This window comes from Olea europaea, unplaced genomic scaffold, assembly GCF_002742605.1.
Source record: "Olea europaea var. sylvestris unplaced genomic scaffold, O_europaea_v1 scaffold138, whole genome shotgun sequence".
In the NCBI taxonomy this organism is placed as follows: Eukaryota; Viridiplantae; Streptophyta; class Magnoliopsida; order Lamiales; family Oleaceae; genus Olea; species Olea europaea.
The window spans coordinates 259,260-271,962 of record NW_019231313.1 but is presented as its reverse complement, the minus strand read 5'-3'; the positions used below and the strand labels follow the sequence as shown (position 1 = coordinate 271,962).

The following is a 12,703-nucleotide window of genomic DNA, read 5'->3' as shown; positions in this document are numbered from 1 at the left end:
CATTTATACCATCCACAATTCCAAACATTTCAAATATTTGCACATAGAGTTTAAATATATGGAAACTGTTAATTTAATCGTTAATTAACCGAATAGTGGAATTTGATCAGATATAATCAAGGAAAAATAGTAACTTTAGAATTCTAAAACCTAAAATAATTTTAAAAAACGAAAATAAAAAGGAAAATAAAAATAAAAGGTTGTCTGCTTCATCACCCCTACCTAACATTGTTTCCCACACCCCAAAATCAAACACGACCACCGCCACCCAATGTTGGCACGGCTGCAAAGGAAAATGTAAGGCTAAGGGTTTACATGAGGTAATTCAGTAAGTTCTAAGGAAGTGATTTTGGCAAGCCCTTTTCACCTTGTGTAATTAGCACAAAAATATTATTATTTTCAATATTATAGTGTAAAATGTCATTACCTTTCATTTTTTGATATTTCACCCATACTTTTTCATTTCATTGTGAAAAATATAATTTTCATCCAATTTCTAAATAAAAAAGAATGTAAAATAATAAATATACTCTCCTATTTGAGTAAAACAAGAAAATGAAAAGAAAAATTAAAGAACAAATTGTAATTATATTCTCAAATTTATTTAATTTTTTTAAAATCGTAAATAAGTTGAAATAAATTATTTAAAGGGTAATTAGCACAAAACATCAGCACATTTCAATATTATTGTACAAAACGTTCCTACTTTTTATTTTTTACATTTTTACCCTTATTTTTACATTATATTGCAAAAATAATCATTTTCATCCATTTTCTCAATTAAAAATTATAAAATGACAAGTATACCTCCTATTTAAGTAAAACAAAATAAAGAATAAATTGCAACCACATTCCCAAAATTTTCAAAAAAAAAAGTATAAATACATTCCAAATAAATAATTGAAAATGGAAAGTGATTTAGTTTTCTAATTTTTTAATTATTTACTTGAAATTTATTTGTAATTTTTTGAAATAATTGAGGGTATAGTTGCAATATATTTTTGTTTTATTTAAATACGAGGGTATATTCGTTATTTTATATTTTTAATTGAAAAAATAGATGAAAATGATAATTTTCGCAATAAAATGTGAAAATAAGGATAAAAATATCAAAAAATAAAGATATGGACGTTTTGGATAATAATAATAAAAGATAGAAACCATTCTGTGCTAAATACCTTTTTGATAATTTATTTAGACTTATTTACAATTTTTTTAAGTTTGGGAGTATAATTGTAAGTTTTTCTTTAATTTTTCTTCTTTTTTTTTATTTAAACATAAGAGCATATTTATCATTTTATATTTTTTTATTGAGAAATTGGATGAAAATTATATTTTTCGTAATAAAATGTGAAAATAAAGGTAAAAATGTAACGTGAGGACGTTTTATACAATAACATTGAAAAATAGAGTCGTTTTGTGTTAAAGACTATTTGCACCTTCCACGGTGCAGAATTAGTAGAATTTCGCTCTCTCTCATAATAGCAATACGTTCCCCAGCTTATTTTCTAGCCTCCGCCCCCAATAAATGACCATAGTTTGGGAAATCATCAAAGAAGTAAAAATCAGCCTTAACAACATAAGTGGAGTAAATTTAACCAATAATCACTGAACTTTACACTTGATTACTAATTGCTCACTCATCTTTTACATATTACTGAATGCTCACTCATCTTTTCATATAATTACTCATTCACCACTCGTCTCTTCAAATAATTGGGCTACTTTTACGGCAAATTTTCGACAACTTCCGACTACAAAGAATGTCAAATTTTGATACCGTTAGAAAGCCCACGATGTCCTCTTTAATTACCACCCAAAATCTCATTATAACTCCAAGGGATTCGATCGAAAAATTGCCTTAAAAGTCGCCCAAAAAATCTGAAAATCTGGGCAGATTTTCAAAATTTTTGGACAACTTTTAAGGCAATTTTTCGATCGAATCCCTTGGAGTTATAATGAGATTTTGGGTGGTAATTGAAGAGGATATCGCGAGCTTTCCAACGGTATCAAAATTCGACATTCTTTGTAGTCGAAAGTTGTCGAAAATTTGCCGTAAAAGTCGTCCAATTATTTGAAGAGACGAGTGGTGAATAAGTAATTATATAAAAAGATGAGTGAGCATTCAGTAATCTGTGAAAGATGAGTGAGCAAGTAGTAATCAAGTGTAAAGTTAAGTGATAATTGGTTAAATTTACTCACATAAGTGAAACCATTGCTGATAATTTGCAAATTAAAACAAAGCTGAAGAAATAGTTGATAATAACCCTCCCACCACCCACAATATATTTATACACCCACTATAATCCACCGCCGACCACCGCACAGCGCATCAGAAATGGCTTCAAGAATTTCCCGAAGATGTAAGCTTTCATCAATATGTATACACCAACTAAAATCCAAACACCCAACTCAATTTCAACCTCCAACCCCTCTTCAAAATTCATACACGGACGTTAAATTATCCTCACAAATCAATACTGATGACACAATAACCTCCTCCTGTAATATGCTCCAAGTGAAACCTTCACCACAGATCTTGTCATTTTTAAGAAATTGCTAGCCGTCGTTGCCAACACCAAGAACTATGAAGATGAGATTTTTTGTAGAAAAGGTGGAAAAATGAGGAAACTGAGAAATCGCGTAGGGGGGAATCGAACCTTTATACACACACATATATACAACGCTCACCGTCAGAGGAATTGAAGCATGGCCGACGGCGAATCTTCTGGTTCTCATTTGGGGTTGGGTGAGGATGAGGGTTGTTGAAGAAGATGGAATTTGGTGTGGGGTGGGTTTTTTTGGTATTTTAATTTGATTATTATAGTTGTAATTTATATGATAAATGTAAATTTATCCCTATACCCTAAATTAGTCAACTTTTGGTTAGATTATTGACTTTGGATCAACTAACAGATGAATTAACAATTTTCATTCATTTGAATTCCAAGCACGCATTTTTTATAGATTTGGCGTGACTCGAATGAAAGATTTGGGTCAGATCTATTAATAAATAAAATGTTTAATATCGTAATTGCAATTTTCCCTTTTGTTAACTAAAAAAAAAAAAGGTTGAACCCCAACCTTAAGGGGTCCCACCGTTTCGTCCTTCGAGCTTTGTGAAAGAGATAAATCGCAGGATGTGTCCCAACAGATTAGGGAACAAGAGCTGCCTGTACACTGTGCCTACAAAGAGTCCAATTTCATGTCTCAAGAATCGAACCCTCACACTGCGACTGTCAGCAAAGCATGAGATAACTTCACTCCTGTCTTTTGTTAACTAACTTCACACACTTCTTGTTTATGATGATTGATAAATTAATCAAAACATTATTATCTAACCTCTATTATTTCGGAGTTCTAGATTCCCTTTTGTTAACTAACTTCACGCACTTGTTGATGATAATTGATAAATTAATCAAAACATTCTTATCTAACCTCTATTATTTCGGAGTTTTAGATTAAACTATAGTTACTACAGAGTTTTGGTATGAGCTTTTGAAAGCAACACACCAGTAGATGAATGATCAGAATCTCAGAGCGTGAAAGTGTCCCTTTTTATGTCATGTCGCAGGAAAATAGACGAGGGGGCTACTTTGTCTAATCTTTATTTCTGGTTAAAGGTCATTCAAAATTAGGTAAGGATTTCAAGCCTTCTTACAAGTTTGACATTATCTCCTACCTTATTATATTATATTGATAAAACGACTTAACCTCTATAATTAATTGAAAATTAAAATTAAATTTCATTGAAGTCCTCTCTCATAGCGAGGCTTCTTCCACGAGTCTTGTCATGAACGTGCAATCGATTGCAAACAACATTTCTGTTCTCCATTCCCACGACAAAGTAGTGTTCTAAGAACACCTGTTCTCATATCTTTTTCGATCCACCCTTTCTCAAAATACTTAAACAGAATGTCATCTTCAAACCATGTACCGGCATTTTTGCAACAAAACATTTTACAAATAGTATTAAATTTCAAATTGCTATTGATACAGATTTATGATACATGGACAAATAATTAAACTGCATACAAACAAAAGAGGGTCAATTATTTTTCTAGCTATATATACTGCACATTGACCAACAATAGAATAATGCTTCATCTCTGAGTTGCGCAAATTGCAGAAAATTCTCCAAGTTAGGAGATGTTTGTGTTCCCATTCCATTTATCAAAATTTTCTAGTACAAATGCTTATCATGGCCTCAAGCAATTCAACCAGTGAAGTGCAAGAACACGGCGATTTTCTTTGATCCACAGGAGGCAATAACTAGTAGTAGAAAGAGTGATCGAATACTGTTGGGGACAACAATGCAAGTACAATGATACCTTGACTCGAGTACGTTCACCACTTATCTATCGAAAATCTGTTCTGCAGGTATTCGCTCAGAGCTAAGAAGTCTTTCAGCCTCATCACTCGCCTCGGCTTGCAGCCTCCATTTCTGCAGAGACACACAACAAAATTATCGTGTGGAAATAGTCGCACAATATTTTTCCTCCCCGAGGATCGCCTCAGGGGAGTCGGGGGATAAAGTAATAAACATGCCTCCTCAAGGTTTTCAATCTCCATGATTTGTTGGATTTGTTCTGCAATACTTTCCTGCAAGGATGAATAATCAACTTTGAGTAAGCACGGAATAAAAACATTGAAGGGAGATCCTTCGTGCACAATTATTCCGTACTTAGCCCCTGTATGACAACCATTAAAACAAAACTCCTTTTTTTTTGTCAAATTTATTTTTAACCACACGTTCTCACAGTAAAATATTTTGCACGTAAATCCAAAACTTTTTCATACTTAAACCATACATTCTACAGAAAATCACTATTCAAAAATCTTATTTTTCCAAAAAAAGCTCTTTTCAATGGTTACCAAACAGGGGCTTATCAGGAACGGTTATAAAAATACACACTGCTTGCATTTTGCTTGTTTAAGGTCAGGGATTCGGAGAAGGTATGATTTACATGCCAAAAACGCAAATCACCATGTTTGGCTAAACATAAAAAGTTTACTTAAAAATATGATGACAAGTAATAAGTCAGTTCTAGCATAAATTTTTTTATTCATCAACATTAGATGTAAGTAAGTTACATATATCAAGTGTAATGCAAGAGTTACTTTCCAAATAAGAACTCTTTTTTAATTAGAAGTAAGAAAATAGCTTGTCCAAACCCGTTCTGAGACAAAGCAATGGAAGATAATTTAATGATGAGCCACATACCGTGTTACTCACAACTTCAGCAGCAAGAACGTCAGAATCCAGTTCTACCTCAATTTCTATCATTGATGAAATCTGATAAAGGAAAATTGTATCATTGCACGAGTTAATGCAGTCATGTAATGTGGTTTTATTGAGTTTTCTTCCATTTTTGTCTTATTCGACATGGATAACATACTCTTGCATAGCTTGCAATCAGTTCAATCCTATTCTCAAGGGAACTCTCCAGGCCTTCCCGCACCCTTCTGATTTTACTTCTCCGAGCACTAAAAAACCAGAGGTAAAAGATATTTAACAAGCAAATGAGGAGGAAGCCAACTAATCAAATTACGCTATTAGAGGGGTAGTGTCTACCGATAAGAAGGTTCTCCGACAGCAACTATTTTGTTCTCCAATTGGCACATACGTGCCAACATCCAAACCTGCAAAGTAAATAAATCACCTAAATTTATTAATATGCATGACAGAAAATAGCCCATCATTTACAATATCAAGAGTACAATTTTACAAACAATTTATTGCTAGAGTGCACTAAACACCCTTCTCCACAAATTACAAAGAAAGAAAATACTTCATGAAATAAGGGATAGATATGATAAATCATTAAAGGCTCGAATTTCTCAAGCAAGGGATATTCAACAAATCAAATTGTTAAGAAACACTGAATTTTGATCATTTTTGAGGAAGCATTAATCCTGTCTTTGCTCAACTAAATCAAAGATGAGTCGTATTTTTGGTTTCATTCATAGCTATGAAAGGACTTGTTAGCTCAACGTCCCAACCACTGGCCACCAAATTTCCCATAAAATAACAATCTGGCTATAAAATAACAACTTCGCCATCCAACTGGAAACAATATGGCGAGTGATTAATTTGGTTTAGATATTGTTTATTTGTCTTCTTTAGATATATGAAACCGAATTCTAATAAATAATCAATGAAACCAGTGAAGTCACTAATATTTCAAGAGTACCTCATTCTCAGCAGCTTGCTTCAAGTCCTTGATGCGAGACTGAAGTACATCATACTGCGATAACAGCTGCTGCCTGATAGCAGTTACATCCACTAGTTTCTGAGGAAGCTGGCATAGACAAGGAAAAGGATAAAGCATAATATTAGACAGCAAATTCTTATGTTTTAAATTTAATAGTGAGAGATTGCTCATATCTCATGAGAAATATATTATTGGCAAACTTAACAGTATATGCAAACACAGTATGTAATAGGAACACGTTTAGCTAGCCAATGCCGCATATTAGAATTGAGAAGATTCAGCAAAAGGAAGGGAGCTACCTTGTTTAGACTGGGAAAAATTAAACTGTTCAAAGTTGCTCCAAGGGCAAGTGAAGAAACAGCTGCAACTGAAATTAACTGAGGCAAGCTAGGATCTATCATTCCTGAGGCAGCATCGACAGTGGCAAATACAGCAGCAACAGGAAACAATATAGAAGGGTTCAGAAGGGATGTGCTCCTATCTTTTGTGGGAGCTCTTAGTAATGATGATTCTCGGCCATCCCTATGATTTGTCAGGCACATAGGCTCACCAGGGTAGAAATTTGGGACTCTTGGATTAAACTTCAATGGTCCAACCTCTCGATAAACATTCGATGGAGCTGCTAGAGCAATAGTCACTCTTTCTCCTTCTTGGGCAGGGAGGTCAACTGTTTGAGTTGCAAACCTGTGCGTTCTTGCCACTCCTGAAGGGGTCTCCACCTGCAGAAAGGAAAAATGTAAAATTAATCTAAAAACAATCTTGTTATAATAATTACACAAGAAAAATAAAGATTACCAAAGTTTCAGACATCTTAAAATAAAATTTGAAAGAAGAAAACATAGTCTATACATAGGTTATGAAGTCATATATATTTCAAAAACAAATTAGGTTTAAACTTTTATGAAGATTTTGAGATTTATGGTAATTAAATCAATGCAAGTTGAAAAAAAAAACACGCCTTTACTAAACATCACCAAAAATAGAAGAAGTCCAATTCTAAAAAATCAAACATAATACTAAAATATGTACCACAATGGAGTGAACAGCAGCAGGAACGTTTTGCTTCACTATTTGCAGGAATCCTAGCTGCCTTTTCCATGCAGGAACATCCATGCTGCGTTCGGCAGGAGGAGATCCTTAGAAAAAGTGAATATCCCAGTATCAACAACACACATCAATATACTTTTTTATGGCAAACTGAATCAAAAACTAAGGGAAAATAACTTCCATTATTATGGAAGAATATATTGATTTTGACAGGTGAGCAGTCGCCAAATGTATAAGTTGTTTATCAAGAATGAAGCAACATCAAGTAAATGAACAACTAATAAATGGATCATAGTGGAAATGCAAATCAAAATGAAGATAACTAACCTGATTTCTTCTGACTCTATAGCAAGGATGATGCCTGAAATGAGCTCATACTTGTAGCGGCACTTAGAACAAGCAACGATCTGCAGAATTGGGATATTCATGTTACAAGTAAAATAAAATAAGAATAAAATATGCTAAATGAATAAATATTAACTGAAACACATGTAGAGATGTTGAAGATATTTATGAGAACACAATAAATTCCACGCCTGCACTATGTTAAAATTTCTGGTTCAATTCTATGAAGAAGTGCACACAAAACTTATTTAATTAAGATAACACAAAACTTGCACGAGTTTTAGTTTAACCAAGATGGAAGAAACGGTGAATAAGAAGCCATTATCTGCAAATAATCTACCATAAACTGGTCGCCGAGAATGGTTTGTTCATTTTTTCCTTTCCAATAAGCCAATTCCACCCAAAGTTATACTCATCAAAATCATGTAGCAAACACTATTAGACACCACTTCCATCAAGCCTGAATACTGTCAACACATTATTGTTGGAATAAAAAGGCATTTCTAGTGATCAGGAACGAAAAGGAAATTCAGTTTCTCTCCGAAAATCCTCGAAAAGTGAACAATTGAAATAAAGGGCCTGCCAGTCCATAGTAAATGTTGTAATCTACTAATATCTAGAGAGTATTTTTCTATAGATAAGTGTCAATTGTGAAAGGATTTAACACAAAATCAAGATTCAAAGTGCATGCCTGAATACCATCCTGCGGTTGAGAAACAGCAACAGCTATCATACAACTGGGACATCGCACGACCTTACCAAATGGGACCTGTACATTCGTCGTCTTAGTAAGTTTGTTAAGAAAGAAGCATACGAGGCAGAAACATGAGCACCGATATTATCACTTCCTAAAAGACCATGGTTGCATTTGAACTAACTTGTACAGATGCTTCACAGTTGGGTCACACAAGGTTGCTTTCGTGTAAGTTAACTATTTAAAGAGACACTGACTTCGTGGCGGAATCTTTAAGAAGGTTTTGTAAGTTCTTTTTTCTTGACATATTGGAATTAGTTTCCTTAACATTGTGTTCTATTTAAAAATAAATAAAATTGTTCATGAGATTGTTATGGTTTAAAACTATGGACCCCGATTATTTGTTTATTTACTTTTGACCACCTATTTGACCATTTGACATTTAAATCTATCTTTTTTGGGTTAATTTATTGACACGGTTTTTAAAACATTGGTTTTACCGTACAATATATATGACATGCATAAATTAGATTGTACTAGTCGATTTTTGTTTGATAATGCGCAGGAATTCCATAATTTATCATTACCGGTCCGCCACCCACAGCCTTGCACGCATAGGTAAGTATTAAAGAGATGTTTCTACCGTGTCTTACGGGCGTAAATGAAAAGCTACTCACAAAGAGTATCTATAAGCAGCTAAGTTACCTCTTCACCAGGAGACATTCCTACTCGGCAAACAGAATCAATCATTTTGAGGGCATCCAAAACCCTCAGTGAGGCTGCAAGACCCTTAACTAATAATGTGTAAGTATGTACATCTGGCATCGACCACTTCCATCTCTGAACTGGTATAACTTTGTCACTTACAACTGTCTCTCAAATGAAAGTTACCACAGCATCCAGTACGGAGAAAAATCAACAAGAGGAACAGGAAAGCAGTAAACTGGAACGAGTCAATTTTATTTTTATTTTTTTAAAAAAACATGAGCAAAGACAGTAAATAATTTTCTTGACTTGTGTGCTCAACAATTTGGAAGAAAAATCCATTTTATCGTGTTTGAAACTTCTTTCTAGCATTTGGAAACTAATATCCATCACTTTTAGGCATTATTATTACTCATTGGTGAAATTAAATTAAAGGCCGTTTTCTTTCCACAAGACAGATTTCAAGAATTTGGAAATAGAAATGAAAGCAAATTCAAAGGAACATTTCTATTGAAGGAAACAACTAAACTATCAAGCAACTAAGGCCAATATACTTTGTTGTCATCTTCAGAGAAAGAAAAGATCAATGTACTTCCATCAAACAAAAGATCCTTTTAAGGATCCATAAACTAAAAGGTTATTATGCTTTTAATTTTGCCAGTTATAAAAAATGCATATACATGTATTCATAAATCGGAAAACAACTAAACAAAAAATTCAATATACAAAGCAACACCTGCAATCATACCCAAATATGCATCTCCCTGGTGTGCAAACACACACCTTATAATGCACAGTCAAAGTTCAGAACTATTTTCTTAGAACCAACAATGAAAATTGGAAAACCAAATTTTGTACCCTCAGAATGAACCATTCTTCATTATACTCTTGAATTCATAACTGTGAATGTTGAGTTACATGTGCTACATCAGTCAATCTAGTATACAAGACCAGACAACTTCTGTAATTGATGCTTTAAAATGAAAGATGTACATATAAAAATGAATTGATAAAACACAATATACACGTTGACTACCTTGTGTAAAAAATTAGGCCCTCAAAGAAGGGATGCATTTATTTATTTTAGTCTTGAGCATGTCCAGCACAAGAGATTTTATTTTTTATTATTATTATTATTATTTATTTTTTAACAAAGGCTTAACACATGCACAAATTTTAGCTGCAAAACTTAAATGCTGAAGCTTGCTACCACATAAAAAGTTTAAACCACCTCCTCTTAAAGCTTACACCATTAGAATCTAGAGATGTAAACGTCCTTTTTAATCTGTTAGTGAGGACACCTTTATTTATTTAAGTTTAATCTTTATTTATATACATACAAATGTTCTGGCATACCTGGGTTGAAGCTGGAACGCATGGCGGAGAAAACAGAGAGTGCCAAATCAACATTTCCACTATCAAGGGCGGCCGAGATAATCAATCGACAATCAGAACCGCTCAAAACTCCACCATTTTTCTTCGTTTTCTCCGCAATCACATTCAATACTCCACTAGCATCCTCAGCGGCCGCAATAGCGCTTAAAATTTCACCATCCACCACTTCCGAAACCAATGCTTCCTCAGATGATGATGACACCTCATTCTTTCCCGAAAACTTAATGAAATTCTTAGAAATGCGAAAACCCTGAAAGATAGAGCGGTTCTTGAAGAGGAAACAGTAATTGTGAAGTGGGGTTGTGAAGTTTTTGGGGTAATAGTGATGGGGAAGGCGGGAGATCCAAGGGGAACAACAACACAAGTGAAGAGTCATTTACTCGTCTATCAATTATAGATGTTTTCTCCTGTGTAGAAATGGCAATCCGAATTTGTGAGGGTAGAGTTTCGTGAAGTGGTGCAGTATACAGGTGGGATTGTGGGAGATAAGAGATCAGAAATGTGAGGTTAGAAGAAGAAGAAAAATATTGGGGGTGCCGTGGGTGGGAGTGGGGTGGTCATGATGCTGATGGCGGGAGGTCTAACATTTTCTTAACTCCGGTCCATACAAGGGTTATTCTATGGGTAATGGAAATTTGCACAGATGACTTATAGAAATTTGAATTGGCTGACCTGACACATATTACACGTTTTTTCTTTGGGTTTATCTAAAAAGGTTGAACCTCAACCATGAAGATTCCGTCCCTAGAGTTTTATGAGGGAGGTAAATCACGGGATATATCCCAGCAGGTTAAGGAACAAGAGCTGTCTGTACATTGTGCTTACAAAGAGTCCAATTTCATGTCTTATGAATAGAACTTTCACATTGCGGCTGCCAACAAAGCGTGAAATAATTCATTGAATTTATATGCTTGTACAAGTTGGACAGGGGCCTGTCCCCATAGCACAACCCTTTTTTATTTCCTTTTCATTTTCAGCCAGAAATAGGTTCCAAAAGAAATCTATTGTCTTCACCCTTAAAATGAACCAGTAGTATTTTCCCCCCAAATCACAAAGCAAGAGCAAATCGTCGCTCTTCATCGCTGAATTTCTGGGCCGACAAAGGAAAAACAAGCACGGTTCCACTGATTGGCGCCATCCTTCTAACGTAGTGGGAGGCAGGCCACCGAAACCTAACATGGAAATAGTATTTGAAGATCATCTAAGTCGAATCATAGATGATGGACAAAGGTAATTTGCTTCTTGGTTTTAAGTATGTTAGCTCGTACATTGGTCGACCCAACGATTAGATTATGTACAACAACATTTTGCTTATGGGGTAGAGCCTTCATTTGTTGCCTGTGTACCCTTTTCTTAACACGAGAGGAGTATATGATGTGAAAGGGTAGTGATAGGGGATCTTAGAATTAGTTAGGTATTACCTAGCATGTGGCCACTTGAACATTTGATTAATTATGGACTCAGCAATTCAGTATTCTATTTACGAGCAACAAATGTTACTGCAGTATTAAAATCTGGAAGAAACCAAGATCACAGTAGATCCAGACCTAAGTGGTGAAAAGTTATTAATGGTATTTTGGCCATCTATATAGGGGTGTCAATGAGCCTGCTCGCGAGCCGAAATTTTTGGCTCGAGCTTTTTTAAGGCGGACTTTTTTTGGCTTGAGCCTAGCAAAAGCTCGACCAAAAAAATACGGCTCGACCTGAGCGTTTGGCCCAAGCTCGATTTTCTGGAATCTAATCTGCTGCCTTAACTAGCAGCAAATTTTTACTCCCTTTTTGTAAGCCTTGAGCGAAGCCGACTCGAACTTTTTCCGGGTTGAGTCGGCGACCCCTATTGCAATCCTTATCTATACATTGGATTCACTGGCACATAGATCTTTTAGTTGATAGTCCGACTTTCTCCTTGGTTTTAGATTACTTAAATCCTGTCCTCATTCATATGTTCAATTATCATTTGGCTGAGTGTATTTTTGGTATTGTTAATATTCTTTGCTCAGAATTGGAATGATTATGTGAAGATAACAGTGATTCGAGAAGCTATTCTATGAATTGCTCTTTTTTGTGCCATTAATTTTTTTCATCCAAACATGTTAATTACTGTTAGTGGTAAGTCGTGCATTTAGTTACATGTAATTTACAACTTCTAACAAAATCACAGCATTTGTTGTAGGAAAAGAGATTATGGAAGATGAGAATCTTGATTTTGTTGTAGAATGTGATAACGAGAACATAGCAGCAAATTTGAACACATCGGACAACGAAAAATTAGGAGGAGATGTTGTGACTAAGCCTGAGATGG

At 34.6% G+C, this 12,703-nt stretch overlaps 1 protein-coding gene across 2 annotated transcripts; it reads right to left on the bottom strand.

Moving 5' to 3' along the window:
• Positions 1 to 3,920: 3,920 nt before the first annotated feature.
• LOC111375476 lies at positions 3,921 to 11,003 on the bottom strand. Of its 2 annotated transcripts, XM_022998304.1 has the most exons (13): positions 10,363 to 11,003; positions 9,007 to 9,170; positions 8,299 to 8,376; positions 7,590 to 7,669; positions 7,245 to 7,329; positions 6,515 to 6,934; positions 6,195 to 6,302; positions 5,576 to 5,643; positions 5,400 to 5,487; positions 5,225 to 5,296; positions 4,549 to 4,602; positions 4,332 to 4,444; positions 3,921 to 4,228 (listed from the first exon to the last, which is right to left on the bottom strand). In XM_022998304.1, the coding sequence occupies exons 1-12, from the start codon at positions 10,775 to 10,777 to the stop codon at positions 4,355 to 4,357; spliced, it is 1,722 nt and encodes a 573-aa protein (XP_022854072.1). In that variant the 5' UTR covers positions 10,778 to 11,003; the 3' UTR covers positions 3,921 to 4,228; positions 4,332 to 4,354. The 2 variants fall into 2 exon arrangements, with proteins under 2 accessions (XP_022854072.1, XP_022854071.1); XM_022998303.1 differs by having other exon boundaries at positions 3,921 to 4,444; positions 10,363 to 11,002.
• Between the last annotated feature and the right edge of the window lie 1,700 nt (positions 11,004 to 12,703).

What these genes read in the sequence shown, in the direction of transcription:
- LOC111375476 (XM_022998304.1), bottom strand. Translation starts at nt 10,777, where the DNA reads ATGACTCTTCACTTGTGTTGTTGTTCCCCTTGGATCTCCCGCCTTCCC. An exon ending in CTGCTGTTCACTCCATTGTG is followed by an intron (nt 6,935 to 7,244) that starts GTACATATTTTA and finishes TCCTTTCTGCAG; the next exon opens with GTGGAGACCCCTTCAGGAGT. An exon ending in GTCGGAGAACCTTCTTATCG is followed by an intron (nt 5,488 to 5,575) that starts GTAGACACTACC and finishes CTGGTTTTTTAG; the next exon opens with TGCTCGGAGAAGTAAAATCA.